The sequence below is a fragment of the Cupressus sempervirens genome, chromosome 5 (assembly GCF_028749045.1).
Source record: "Cupressus sempervirens isolate cs-2001-9-10 chromosome 5, ASM2874904v1, whole genome shotgun sequence".
Lineage (NCBI taxonomy): Eukaryota > Viridiplantae > Streptophyta > Pinopsida > Cupressales > Cupressaceae > Cupressus > Cupressus sempervirens.
In genome coordinates this window covers 379,204,772-379,218,571 of record NC_143122.1, presented here as the reverse complement: position 1 = coordinate 379,218,571, position 13,800 = coordinate 379,204,772, and the positions used below count along the sequence as shown (strand labels likewise).

Genomic DNA, 13,800 nt, shown 5'->3' with positions numbered 1-13,800 from the left:
GTGTAACGTCATATTTAGACGTCATATCAAAAATACACATAATCAAAGATTAACGATGCACTGAGAAGTGTAAGAAAATGATCCGTGACATGACAGATGACCCTTACACCCAAACGTCATATTAAGACATCTATCAAAAATGCACATAATCAAAGATTAATGATGCACTGAGAAGTGTAAGAAAATGATCCGTGACATGACAGATGACATGTCAAATGGTACATGTCTTGAACTTCTCCTCAATAAACCCGATCACATGCAGGAATGTTGGCCCTTTGCGGGCATGATGTGCCATGTTGGTCAGAGTAAATGTCACCTTCTATTTATTATGCTTCACATATTAATAAGATATGAATACATTTAAACTTTAATGTTAATAATATATATTCACTCATAATATATAATTTGTAGTATTTAATCAAAGATTTGTTCTTTATATTTACACCTTAAGTTTTATCCGACTAAAGCTATAAAACATTAACACTCCCTCCTAGTTAGGGAGGATAAATACAAGATGATATATAACCTCAATGTTATATCAACAAAACAAAAAATCTTTGATAAGAAGATATTCATCATAATCTATCATGATCTAACTCAAACATCATAAGATGTCCATCATAATAGAAAGCCATGGTCTGTTTAAGGAACTTAATCCACCATGCAAGATTTCTTCTATTGTGATCTACACGGACAGAACTATATGTCCATCACAATAGAAGGCCATGGTCTATTTAAGGAAGTTAATCCACCATGCAATTTATCATCTATTGTGATTTGCTTCAGGCATAAAAAAATGTCTTATCACAATAGATGGCCATGGTCTATTTAAGGAAGTTAATCCACCATGCAATATATAATCTATCATAATAGAAATTAAGTTATTGTAAGATCGTCACCTTTCAATAACATCTACAAATACAAGTGATAATCATTTGGAAGTCGTCACTTCCTCATGATGTACACAAGGCCCAACAAAAATAATTCAATTAGTACAATAATAAAATATTTTGAGACCCTTCTCAATAATTACAACGTACCAAGTTTTACCTTGATAATGTTCCACTTTTGTGTGAACAACAAATGATTTTGAACTCACTCTTAATCCAATATTATATTAACTTTAATTTTAAAGATATGCCTTTAGAATGGAGAATTCTTTGAATTCAAATTTGGATTATCGACTCCAACGAAGGAAGCTTGATGTTTAAGTCTGTCAAGACATATTGATGCAGTGTGCCCATAGTTGTCGCATCTGTAACATTGTACTTTGAAGTAGCCTCTTTGTCTCTTGTGCGAATGTTTACTATGAGAGTACTTGCCCTTTTTTCTTTTAATTTAGCAGTGAAAATTTGAATGTCTTCATTTTTGGATTCATTATAGATTCCTTTGGATATTAGATTACATCTTCTTGAATGCAAATAGCTTTTAGTCGATCAAATTTAGGGAGTTTGGAACGAGCACATACTCCTTGTCTAAAATTTTCCCATGTAGTAGGGAGTCCATTTAATGTTACCATAGTTAACTCTTTACTTTCATATATGTGACCAATTGTTAAGAGTTAGTTTCTTAATTCTATTATCCTCATAAAATATGAGATGATGGTTTCTACTTTATTCATTTTTATATTAGCAAGCTGATTCTTTAGAGTAAGACGCCTACTAGTGTTGTTAATTTCAAACATGTCTTCCAATGCTTTTAGTATATCATATGCAGAGTTCAACTTGGTGATAATAGGTAGTAAATGATTTTTCACTCCATCCACCAATTACTCCATTGCTCTTGTGTTGTCTTTTTCCCATTAATAATTTTCATTTTCTTTCTCTAGTTTAGGAGAACTTGCTATAGTTGTTAGGTCATGCTTTCTTAGAACTAACATCATTCGTAATTTCCAAGCTTCAAAATCTGAAGAGCCATCAAGCCTGTCTTCGAGTCTCATGTTGTTTACCATCTTGAAATAAGATTTTTATTATTTTATTATTTTATTAAAATAATAATAATCTGATCTGATCTATTCTTCAAACTTGTGGCTCTAATACCATGTTAATTTTGATCAGATTATTAGACTTTCAAAAATTCAATATAATATATTTATATAGATGTTCTAAGGTTAGATCCCTCCTTTGTAATAACATTATATAGTTGATATGCTTTTCAAAGAGAGGCTTTTACTTACATTATATATGGTATATAATAAAGGGGTGTAACGCCACACATACTCTTACACCCAAACGTCATATCAAGACATCTATCAAAAATGCATATAATCAAGATTAACAATGCAATTAGAAGTGTAAGAAAATGATCCGTGACATGACAGATGACATGTCAGATGGTACATGTCTTGAACTTCTCCTCAATAAACCTGATCACGTGCAAGAATGTTGACCCTTTGACATGCACGATGAGCCATGTTGGTCAAAGTATATGTCACCTTCTATTTATTATGCTTCACATATTAATAAGATATGAATACATTTAAACTTTACTGTTAATAATATATATTCACTCATAATATATAATTTGTAGTATTTAATCAAAGATTTGTTCTTTATATTTACTCTTTAAGTTTTATCTGACTGAAGCTATAAAACATTAACATGCATGGCTGTGACTATATATAATGTTCAGGGAAATTACCCAAGCATTCATCTAGGAAGACCAGTATGGTCGAGATGAGGGTGTGTGTTGATACTCATCAAACCTCAAGTACATCCCTACATGATAAGAGAAATAAAAATCAGTAACAAATAAGAAAGTAAATTAAAAGAGTTTAAACTGAGTCAGCTCATGGTAGTCCAATGTTTAGTTCTTGATGCCTAGTCAAGTGGTGGGTTGACAATCTAGTACCAAGATGCTCAGTGGCTAGACAAGGTCTTCCCTGTCTATTTCCCGGTAGGGAGGGCCTTTCTCGAATGAGATTGTGTGGGGATATTTAAGGGTCTCCGGTTGGGAGGTCAAGCCCCTGACAATGCTTCTCCCTCCACCAGATGCCAAGGCTTGCACAAGATGGAGATGAGAACTGCATTCAAATATCTTCTTGTAACGGGTATTTTTACTTTATATTTCTAATCTCAAGTTGGAGATATGTTAGATTGATTAATATCATTTAATCAGTTATTCCCGTTAATGCTTAGAAATCAATTCCTGTTTAATGAATTCGGAAAACAAATAATCAGTTGATTTTTTAAATTGATCATGAAATGTATCTATGCACATGAGATAGGCTTACTTGATGGTTGTTATAACTCCCTCCATTTATGTGAATAACGAATATGAGTGTATCTCTTAAGTATATGATTTTGCCATAATTAGCAATAGGAAAGAAAAGAGATGATACGACGTATTTAATGCCCTAAATGGTATTTGTCATTACAATACAATGGTATAACTATTTGTGCCCTAAGTGGTATATGTGGACTAACCTGAGTTTTGCAAATGCTTCCCTAGGCAGATTCCGGTTTTGGGATTTAAGGTATGGAAAACTTAAATCCTCTATTTAGATTTATTGATGATACCTTCAATTATTAGTAATGATATTTCAGTTAAATTGACTGTAACTGTTAATCTCTTTCGCATGAACATAACTATTATAACTACCTTCTCATGAATGTGTAGTAATTTTATTTCAATGATATGCTAGTTGTTAGCTAAGGTCCTAGAAAAGGGGTTGTTACATATAAAGTGAAAAAATCATCATTACATGGGAGGGTTCTTTGATTGAGTGAATTTAGAGGATGTGCCTTGTGAGATTGTACCTCTCTTTGTGCTCTTTTATTTTTCATCATGGGTTCTCCTTTGTTTTCTCCGTTAACTCATATATTTAGGTAGCATGAAAAAATAGATGCATGCAGTAAACTAATGGAAAAAGGATTAACTAATTATGTTGATGGTACTATTGTGGCACCATTTGATCCTAAAGTTGATCCAAATGTTTAAGTAGAACTAAATATACTATGGGTCTTGGAACCTTGAGAAAGTATATTTCACTTTGATAAGTGTAAGACTACCAAAGAGGCTTCGAACAAATTTGCTAACTTGTATGGCAAGGTTGATGGGATTAAAGGCTACAAATTAGACAATGATCTCTAAGTTGGATGCTAGGAACTTTGACAGTATCCAAAATTGTGTAACCAAGGGAAATGAGCTTAGAGCATAGCTAAAGAATTGTGGCATGGACAAGAAGGACAAACAATTGGTTTTCAATTTGTTGGACAAGATTCCACCACAGTATGCAACCTTTGTCTCTAGTTTCCAAACCCAAGATTTGACTAGTAGTTCATATACTACACCATCTTTTGATGCACTCACAGAGATGTTCATGAAAGAACAAGAGAAATCAATCACCATGAAGATTCTCAAGACATCCAAGTCAAAAGTATTTATGGCCCAACAAGGGAATCAAGCGAGAGGCAAGTACCAGCAGTCATCCAAATCAAAGTCACAACAAGATAGAGCACAGTCATCCTCTCCACAAAAAGGAAATTTTTCATCCTCTCCTAAAAGGAAATCATTCAAGGATTTTCTTATTTGTGCATGTTGCAAGAAGAATGGACATGATGAACATGATTGAGGGGTATTGATGAATTGAAGGATCTTCTCAAGAAGAATCAAATCAGTTTGCCTTGAAGAATGTCTACTTCAACTTAATAATCAGATTTTGATAAGGGAAAGATTCACACTCCTAGGATAGATAGAAGGAAAGAAAAAGCTTTTCTTGCTACTTCAGGTCACAATTCAATGTGATGGCTTCTAGATTAAGGGGCTTCTCATCATATGGTATCTTCAGAGTTCATGTTTTCTTCATTTGAGCCTTGTCACATACCACTAATTTTGATGGAAAATCATACTTAAATTAATGTGATTAGGAAACGAGTTGTTAAAAATAGGGAGGGAACCTTCATTGATATGTCGTATGTGCCTCACTTAACAAATAATCTCCTTTCCATATATCAAATCGATAAAGGTGCAATAAGGAAGACTATGGAATTCACTCTTGATTGAATTACTGTCAAAGCCTAAGAGAGTAGAGATATCATTGCTACCGTTGTTGTTGATCATCCATCTCAATTGTATTCCTTTGCAGATTTTGTTCCTGATGACATTAATTCTTCAATCATTGATCACATTTGTAGCGTTGATTCAGATTTTATGGAGACCTTCAGCTAGTTCAACTTAGGATTCCCACATGTCATCCAGTTCTTGAGCCTTCCATTCTATCTCCTCCCATTGAGATCACTTTTACTATTCCTCCTAATGATGTTTTTAATGATACAATTATGGCTTCTTGTCATTCAATGCAGTAGGGTATGCATTATTTTCCATACAATTTCATAGAATGACTACTTGATAGACATTACAAGCTTGTTTGTGGAGTTCTATTTTGCAAATTCAAAAGACACTATTGATGGCATTCATCTTCTCTTTGATGAAGATGATCCTTCTTCAATTATTGAAAGGGAACACTCTAACCCTCTTTTTTTCATACTCTACATGATCATCCTTCACAGTTTGACATAATTGTGGATCCTTTGATACAATATTTGGAGGTCTATGTATCTTCAAAGGAGACAATTGAGTCTTTGACACATGTTCTACATTCATCCTCATTAGATCTTAACATGTCAGCTCTAGCAGTGTGGGCTAGTACACATGATTTGGAAGGGACAGCCTTCAGCATTGACATGGGCACACTTGAGCGAGATTAAAAGAACCATACATTTTCAGGTTTGGGGAAATTTCATGTATACACCTTTGATTACCATTGGTGTACATTCTACATTGTGAGGGGTTACTTGGTTTCTCTTCTCTTCTTCTCTCTTATGATGGGGATTTTTTCCTCACATGGGGTTTTGTCCTCAGTTTTCTTTGAGAGTTATTTTGTATTTTCATCTCTATTTTTTTCACAGGGAGGAGTTTTGTCCCAATAGGGTTTATCTGTTTCTCCTCTTTGTGAGAGATTGAATTGCATTTGCACTTGCATATTGTACATGGGTACCTAGAATGACCTAGTAGCTAATACCCATCTTGCATTGTGAGTTTAAGTGAATTCCCCTAAAATGCACTTAAGGGTGGGTGTCGATGTAACTAAATATTCTTAATTACACTTTACTTGAGCTTACTTAGGATAATGCATATATATAGTTTGCATATGAGACACTTAATGGTTTACACCTTTATTAACAGAAGGTGTACGATAAATTCCATTTAAGGTGGTGATAGTTGTAATCACATTCCACTTTATGTGTTGTCTTCGCCTATAGTGCACTTATCACATTATCATCCTCCACATGTTGCACATACTTCATTACACAATGGAGGATGATCTGCCTTTGGTCCTTTCATGGACATGTGACTCCACCTTGTGTAGGTGATAGTCTATCTTCTCCTTTTCATAGTCTCTTATTGCCTTACCTATTTGAGGAGACACATCTATATGATGTAATCAAGTACTTTTTATGCAATCTAGTTAATTCATTATTTTATCTCTCATGTGCTATGCATTGGCCTCTAGATCTTGGTTCATTGTTTTCATTGCTATTGTCAATTCTTACATATAACAAATATATTTTCTTTCAATGTATCATTCAAGTGTTATTAGGCCATAGTCTTCATCAAAGTTATCATCACAAAATATTTAATCTTATGTGTTTGTCTAATTTTCTTGTAATTATATTATATTATAATTTATTATCATTAATTTATTTAATTTTTAAAAATATATTATTATTATTTATTATAATTTGCTATTTGAGGAAGGGTACGTAAGAGTAACTATCAAAAGTACATAAAGGCTTTTATTGCCAAAAGTAAATAGGTGAATAGGTTCCAAAAAAAGATTATAGTGAGGATCACCTTCTTGGTCTATAGGCTTTCACGATTTTTCATGTTATCAAGCATTTCGCACTTGAAGGAAGATTCAAAATAGTGCATGCCTTTTATTTTCCGATTTCAAACCACATAAGACATGGCCAAAAAGTGAATTTTCCAATTTATTTGTTATTATCTTTGGAGATTTGTATTGTAGATGGTGCATATCCACCCTTGCACCACGGAGTTATTATGAATATGCATGATTTTATGGTTTCTGCATAACCCCTCGAAGAACCCTCACATGAGGATTGAACATCAAGAAAATAAGCAATAAAAATAAGCCTAAAAAATAATTTACAAATAAATTGGAAATAATGAGGGTTCCAATATGGAGGGTTCTACAATTGTGTTGTATGATTCTAATGTTACTCCTTCCGCTCCAAGGTATTATTTTCCATTTCCTTGTTTCATAAAAGGAAATATTTTATGGCTTTTAAGGAGGAAAAGATTGTAAAAAACTTATGCCAAAGGATTATAAAGGCAATATCACAATTTGAATTGTTGTGGAAATTATCTCCTACTTATCAATTGATGAGCTTAAGGGGCTTTCTAATGAATGGTTCATAAGGCACAACACTGGGCGAAGGTTTTGCAAATGGGGTTGCAAGCTTTGGGTTTAACCATGGAGGAAACTCCATAGTTAAGCACGCTCAGGCTAGAGTAGTACTGGGATGGGTGACCTCCCGAGAAGTCCCGGTGCTTCACCCCTATGAGCATCACCTAGATCCAATGAGTGTTAAGTGTTTCATTTATTCTTATGAGAGATGGATTCATGTTGAATCACTACTCATGAAACATGGGTCAATGAGTTTGACTCAAAAATCACATACTTAAATCCTAATAGCAATATCACAATTTGACTTGCTGTGGAAATTATCTCCTACTTATCAATTGATGAGCTTAAGGGGCTTTCTAATGAATGGTTCATAAGGCACAACACTTGGTGAAGGTTTTGCAAATGGGGTTGCAAGCTTTGGGTTTAACCATGGAGGAAACTCCGTAGTTATGCGTGCTCAAACTGGAGTAGTACTGGGATGGGTGACCTCCTGGGAAGTCCCGGTGCTTCACCCCTATGAGCATCACCTAGATCCAATGAGTGCTAAGTGTTTCATTTATTCTCATGAGAGATGGATTCATGTTGAATCACTACTCATGAAACATGGGTCAATGAGTTTGACTCAAAAATCACACAGTTAAATCCTGATAGCAATATCACAATTTGACTTGCTGTGGAAATTATCTCCTACTTATCAATTGATGAGCTTAAAGGGCTTTCTAATGAATGGTTCATAAGGCACAACACTTGGTGAAGGTTTTGCAAATGGGGTTGCAAGCTTTGGGTTTAACCATAGAGGAAACTTCGTAGTTAAGCGCGCTCAGGCTGAAGTAGTACTAGGATGGGCGACCTCCCGAGAAGTCCCGATGCATCACCCCTATGAGCATTACCTAGATCCAATGAGTGCTAAGTGTTTCATTTATTCTCATGAGAGATGGATTCATGGTGAATCACTACTCATGAAACATGGGTCAATGAGTTTGACTCAAAAATCACACAGTTAAATCCTGATAGCAATATCACAATTTGACTTGCTGTGGAAATTATCTCCTACTTATTTCAAAAGGACTAAGGATTTTGAACTATAGTATCCAAAAGGTGAAGTTTTCACTCTTGCAATATACATGCATTCAAATTGGGCTAGCAATATTGATGATAGAAAAAGAGCCAATGCAGATGCATTTGTTCTTGGCAATGTCTTGCATCTTTTGCTAAGTAAAATGAAAGCATCAATTTCCCTATCTACAGAAAAGGTCAAATATATCATAGTAGCATGTTGTATGCAAGTTCTATGTGAAACTCAAAATTGCACACTTGAATTATTTGAAATCAATGGGTACATATAGCAATTTACAAGAGCTTCAAACTGCAGCTGAAGTCTTCTAAAAATAGAGAACTATGATAAAATAATAAATAGAGCACCAAAATGACTAAATAAAACATTAAAATGACCATTCATAAAAGATTCTACAAAGCTAGCTAAAAATAGCAAAATACTAAAACTAGTAAGAGAATCTAAAATACTCTAGTACCCTCCCTTAATGGTCATTCTATCAACTACCCAGCCAACATGACAAAATTTGCTTATCAAAAGGCATAGTAGGCTGACTATTCTTCAGAACACTCTGTGACAAGAGTCTACCATTGAGACTCTCCTTGGTTAGTCTTCTGATCAGCCAACAAGCAATCTGCAAAACTTCTGGATATAGCCAAGCCTCCCACCATAGTGACATGTGATTTTCTTCTTCGAACCTTCCTCACATGTGTGTTGTCCTTTCTATTTAGTGGACTCGCCTTTTCCTTTATCTATGGCAGTAAATGCCTATTACATACTGACAGTTCCATTGCTGCTATCAAACTGTTGTCTCCACCTAGCTTGCTACAACAATTTATTGCATAACTCAACAAATTTCAAGTCAACATTAGTGGACGTAATGTTGAGAATCTTAATAAGTGTTTGTAGGCACATGGTAAACCATGTCCTCCTCTTCCATCTTGTGACCAATGGCCTCCAGTTGATCACATCCTTGATCTTCATAAGATGCTCATGTAGAGTCATCTTCTCATCCATCATAAGGGAAAACAATATGTCTTCAGAAAGAACGCTTGGCTCTTGCCAGGCGTCTCATGAAAACGATTCAAGTGATCCCAAATCTCTTTACTTGTCTTGCTTGATGGCATTAATAATTTTAAGAACAAAATCACCTCTCAATTATGCTCATACAACTTGTCTTGGTCATTGCTTCTTGTTGTAGGACCAGTAGTGGTACCTAGAATGACTGCATCTAGACACTAGTACTCAAAAATTGAAAGCATCGTTCTAGGTATTATAGTGTTTGTTGTTGAACCATTGATTGCCTTCCAGCATTATGTTGGTCAACAACGCCATCCCTCCCATTTTCCAACAAGGTCAACTTCTTAGAAAACTAAAAGATTTAATTTTTGTCAAAAACAAATCAAAAACTTTCAATGAATAGTTGGCAAAAAATTTGAGGCACTACTCGAAAAACAAAAATAATCCCTGATCTTATTGGAAAAAAAGTACAAAAAAAAAACCACAGAATAAAGAAACCACCAATTTTATCAAAAAACCTAGGTTGTCACTTTGCAAAAAGTCACTAATTTTTCTCAAGAATCATGCAAAATCAGAAACTACAAGTTTTGCTGAAAACCCAAAAAAATATTGCAAGCCATAGGTCATAGGAAAAATATCAGCAAAACCCATGATAATTCCAGACCACCAACGATTACCTCGCATTGATTTTTTCATCAAAAAATGGAAAGGAAAAAAAATTGAAAAGCATTTGCATGTAGAAAAATCATGAAAAAATATTTTAATGGCTCATCACCCACTTTGAGACAATGAAAAATAACAAAAAATGGTAAGAGAATCTAAAATACTCTAATACTATAGATAAAACAGACATCGAGAGATGTGAACACCGAGCATGAGCATCCCATCACAATAATATATGATAATATAAATGCTATCAGTAGTTCAAACTTCAAAGAATCCAGTCATGCACTCAAGGACAATATGTTCCCATAAAATATGATTTCTTGAGGGAGCAAGTTGTTCAGCAGCAAATTAAGTTGGAGTATGTTGCTACAAATGAGCAAATTACCAACATCTTTACAAGGCCTCTTCCAAAAGAGACTTTAGAGTGGTTGAGGGAGAAACTGGAAGTGATATCACACTAATACATTCACTAAGTCGTTCAAGAGAAGCATGTGTTTAGGGGGAGCCATTCATTGGCTTATTCAATTAAACCTCAAAATCCTCTCATTGATGTCGAAGGAGGAGAAGTTCAGGTAAAGGGAGTATAACAATCAGGGGGAATGTTTCAGACAGGTAGTTGCATTCAGAAGATTTGTATTTTACAGGGTTATTGGTGACAAAGGAGGCGATGGTTTAAAGTTGCCATTCATGTCAATGATATCAAATAGTTCAAATTTGTCATTAATGTCAATGATATCAAAAAACCTTCAGAGCAGAAAAGAGAAAAGAAGCAGTAGCGCATTAATTAAATATTGCCAACATGTTTTTTTCAAATAGACTAAATAAAACATTAAAATGCTAGGCGACCCTAGGAGAAATAAATGACAAAAGAAATAAATAAATGTTTTCAAGGCCTCTCAATGAGGTCCAGCCTTCTAGGATGTGAATATATATTAATCTTGGGCGACCTTGGGAAGATGGGCACTTAGCTTTGGGCAAGAATAATTAATAAATAAAAACAAACTTGTTTGTTGTTGGCCAACCTGATACAACGGTTACAAATGTTAGGGTGAAAATACACCTTTGTAGCATATAGATAAAGGTTATCTCGAGAACATTTTAATCACTCATTTGTTGAATATCTATCCAATTAAGAGCAGAGAAAAAAAAACAGAGAAAGAGCAAATCAATGAAGAAAAGTTAGACCTCCTTGTTAGCATATTTATAAGTTAAATTCAAACTCATCTAAAGGACAAATTCATTCAAGCTGTGTGAGAATATTTTGTGAAGATTGTGGCAGACATAGTACAGTTTATTGGGAAGGAAGATATCAAATTTGTGAACACTCCTTTGAAGATTATTTTTCAGATCTGGATAAAAACTCTGGAGCAGATTCTCAAGAAAACTTTTGGAGAAAGCAGTAGGCAGTCTATTTAAATCCTTTGTGGATCTATTATGTATGTAATAAGAGTGCCTCTACACGCATGCCCCCTACCCCCATATAGCATCAACCTCACCAATCTACTTTTTAAGAACCATGTTGCTTATTCTTAGTCATCTCCAACTCCCATAAAAAGAGATCATTCTCAGCAAGGATGCTCACAATCCACCGGCCATCATTTTCTTCTCCCTTAGCTTTTAGACATGATACTACTACCTAACTAAAATAGAAAGTTTCTTTGGTTGGATCTTTCTAATTCTCATGTTCATGTGCTACTGAAGATAAAAATAATGATATGATGGTAATGATAGTTGGGAACTTGGGATCCTCTTGTAGCCGGTTTGGACCTCATTATGGGGCAAACCAAACAACTGGGAGCCACTCTCTCCTCCTAATATCTTTTCTCTCACCACATAGTGGATTATAATATTATTTGTTTGTGACAAGTTATTGCCCCCTTTGAACTACTGGAGTGAATCTTTACATCCACCTTTTTCAATGAATATTTAATGCTATTTCATTATTCATCAGAAAAGGAAAACACCAAACACTAATAGATATCTTTCAATAGATGCATATAAGATATCTATACTACATTACCATATCAAGATAATTCTTTCAAAATATAGTCTTCTTTTAAATACCATTGTGTAGTATAGTCTTGTTTCCCATTAAATATCTGCAACAGAATGTATTAGGGTGGAAAGTTAGAAAATGTTTAGGTGAAAAGCATGAAGATATGCATTTGGGTTTTGCAAATATTTAGAAGCACCAATCCAAGAACTTGTTGCATTCACATTCCTTTATTAAAGTTTTCAATGCTTCACCAAACGTAGTTTCTCAAACAATTGAGACTAGCATTTATTATGTCAGCAAAGTTCATTGGAGATGTAGTATTAAATGTCAAACCCTAAAAACCAAACAAACACCCCAAAATAACCCTAGTTTCCCAGTTACATACACACACAGAGGAACAACCTATAAGTTTTTATTAAGAAATAAAAATCAGTACTGATGTGTAAACTTGAAGATCTAGTAACCCATTATAAGGAAAAGAAAAAAGGAAAAAATCAAAACAGATGAGAACCTACTTACTTTGTTAGCTGGTCAAGGATGAGCACCCCAAGTCCTTTGTTATCGCTCTGGCCAGGCTTTAGCTTCTTCTCCAGGGCAGGAGCCTCATCATAGAATGCCCTCGCCATCAACCTCACAACCCTATTCATATATTAATAAACCTAAATTATTAGCCATTAGACCTTGATTCAAAACCCACGGAGAAAAAATAACACCAGCTTAGACGTGGGCTAGAAAACCTTCAAGAGGAACTAAAATTAAAATGTGAAAGCAATTTTCAAGGAAAAAGTTTTCCTGTGAAATATTTAGAACAGCAATATAATGAATTAGGGGAGGCGCTTGCCTTGAAAGGGTCTAACAGGATTCTATTGTCATGAATGTTGAAGGACACATCAGAACATATTTTATTTAAAAATCGGATGCATTGCGCAAACCTTTTAAAGTATTTGCTGGAGTCATTGGAAAATTCATGAGACATTATTTTGTTATTGAACCTGCAAAATTGAGTGTCGGTAATATTGCTTTCTTGAAAACCAAAAGAAAATCACCGAATAGCAGATAAATAAAAGAAAATACTTGAACAAGATGCAGAGGCTTCCCTTGATGCACTGTGCACAGATGGCATGCTAAACTCTGTTATCAAAGAGAAAACGAAATCTTAACTTGTGATCCAAACCGTTCAAGTTTCTAGACGGGGGAAATGTTAGTCATGTTTAGATTTGATCAACTTTTTTCAAATTTGAAATTAGTTATCTAAGAGAAGTCAAGTTCATGTAAATAATTCCTTGAACATATACCCGAATCTGCATAACCAAACATTCCGCTCCAATATTAAATTGGTTATCCAGGGAGAAACAAGTTTAACATGTAAATTATTCCCCTGCATAACCAAACATATCACTTCAGAGGAATGCGGAGTATTCTGGTGAACATAGGAGACATATTTATCTCTGTTAAACTGTAGTCTAAAAAATCTCTAACTCTTGTTATAGAAATGTTTAGAACTTGAAATATTGGAAGTGGCGTCCTTCCTTGATGGCCTTCAAACATAGCTGCAAATTTACAAGAATAAATCTCGCATTGCGGAGAACGTGACCAAAACATTGATTCAGTAAATTTGAAGAAGTGAACAAAAAG

At 34.5% G+C, this 13,800-nt stretch overlaps 1 protein-coding gene across 12 annotated transcripts in view; it reads right to left on the bottom strand.

Moving 5' to 3' along the window:
* The window catches only part of LOC149556350 (uncharacterized), a 184,571-nt gene that overhangs the window by 170,648 nt on the left and 123 nt on the right, over window positions 1–13,800 (bottom strand). For 5 of the 12 annotated variants that reach the window (XM_089830619.1, XM_089830626.1, XM_089830631.1 and 2 more), the window contains exons 1-4: window positions 13,486–13,546; window positions 13,240–13,297; window positions 13,098–13,157; window positions 12,685–12,804 (exon numbers count right to left, since the gene is read on the bottom strand). In XM_089830619.1, coding sequence (XP_089686745.1) covers window positions 12,685–12,804; window positions 13,098–13,141 — 164 coding nt within the window. In that variant the 5' untranslated portion in view covers window positions 13,142–13,157; window positions 13,240–13,297; window positions 13,486–13,546. Of the gene's footprint in view, window positions 1–12,684; window positions 12,805–13,097; window positions 13,158–13,239; window positions 13,298–13,460; window positions 13,716–13,800 lie in introns of those variants that run through there. The other 7 variants (XM_089830625.1, XM_089830629.1, XM_089830620.1 and 4 more) reach the window with 5 other exon arrangements.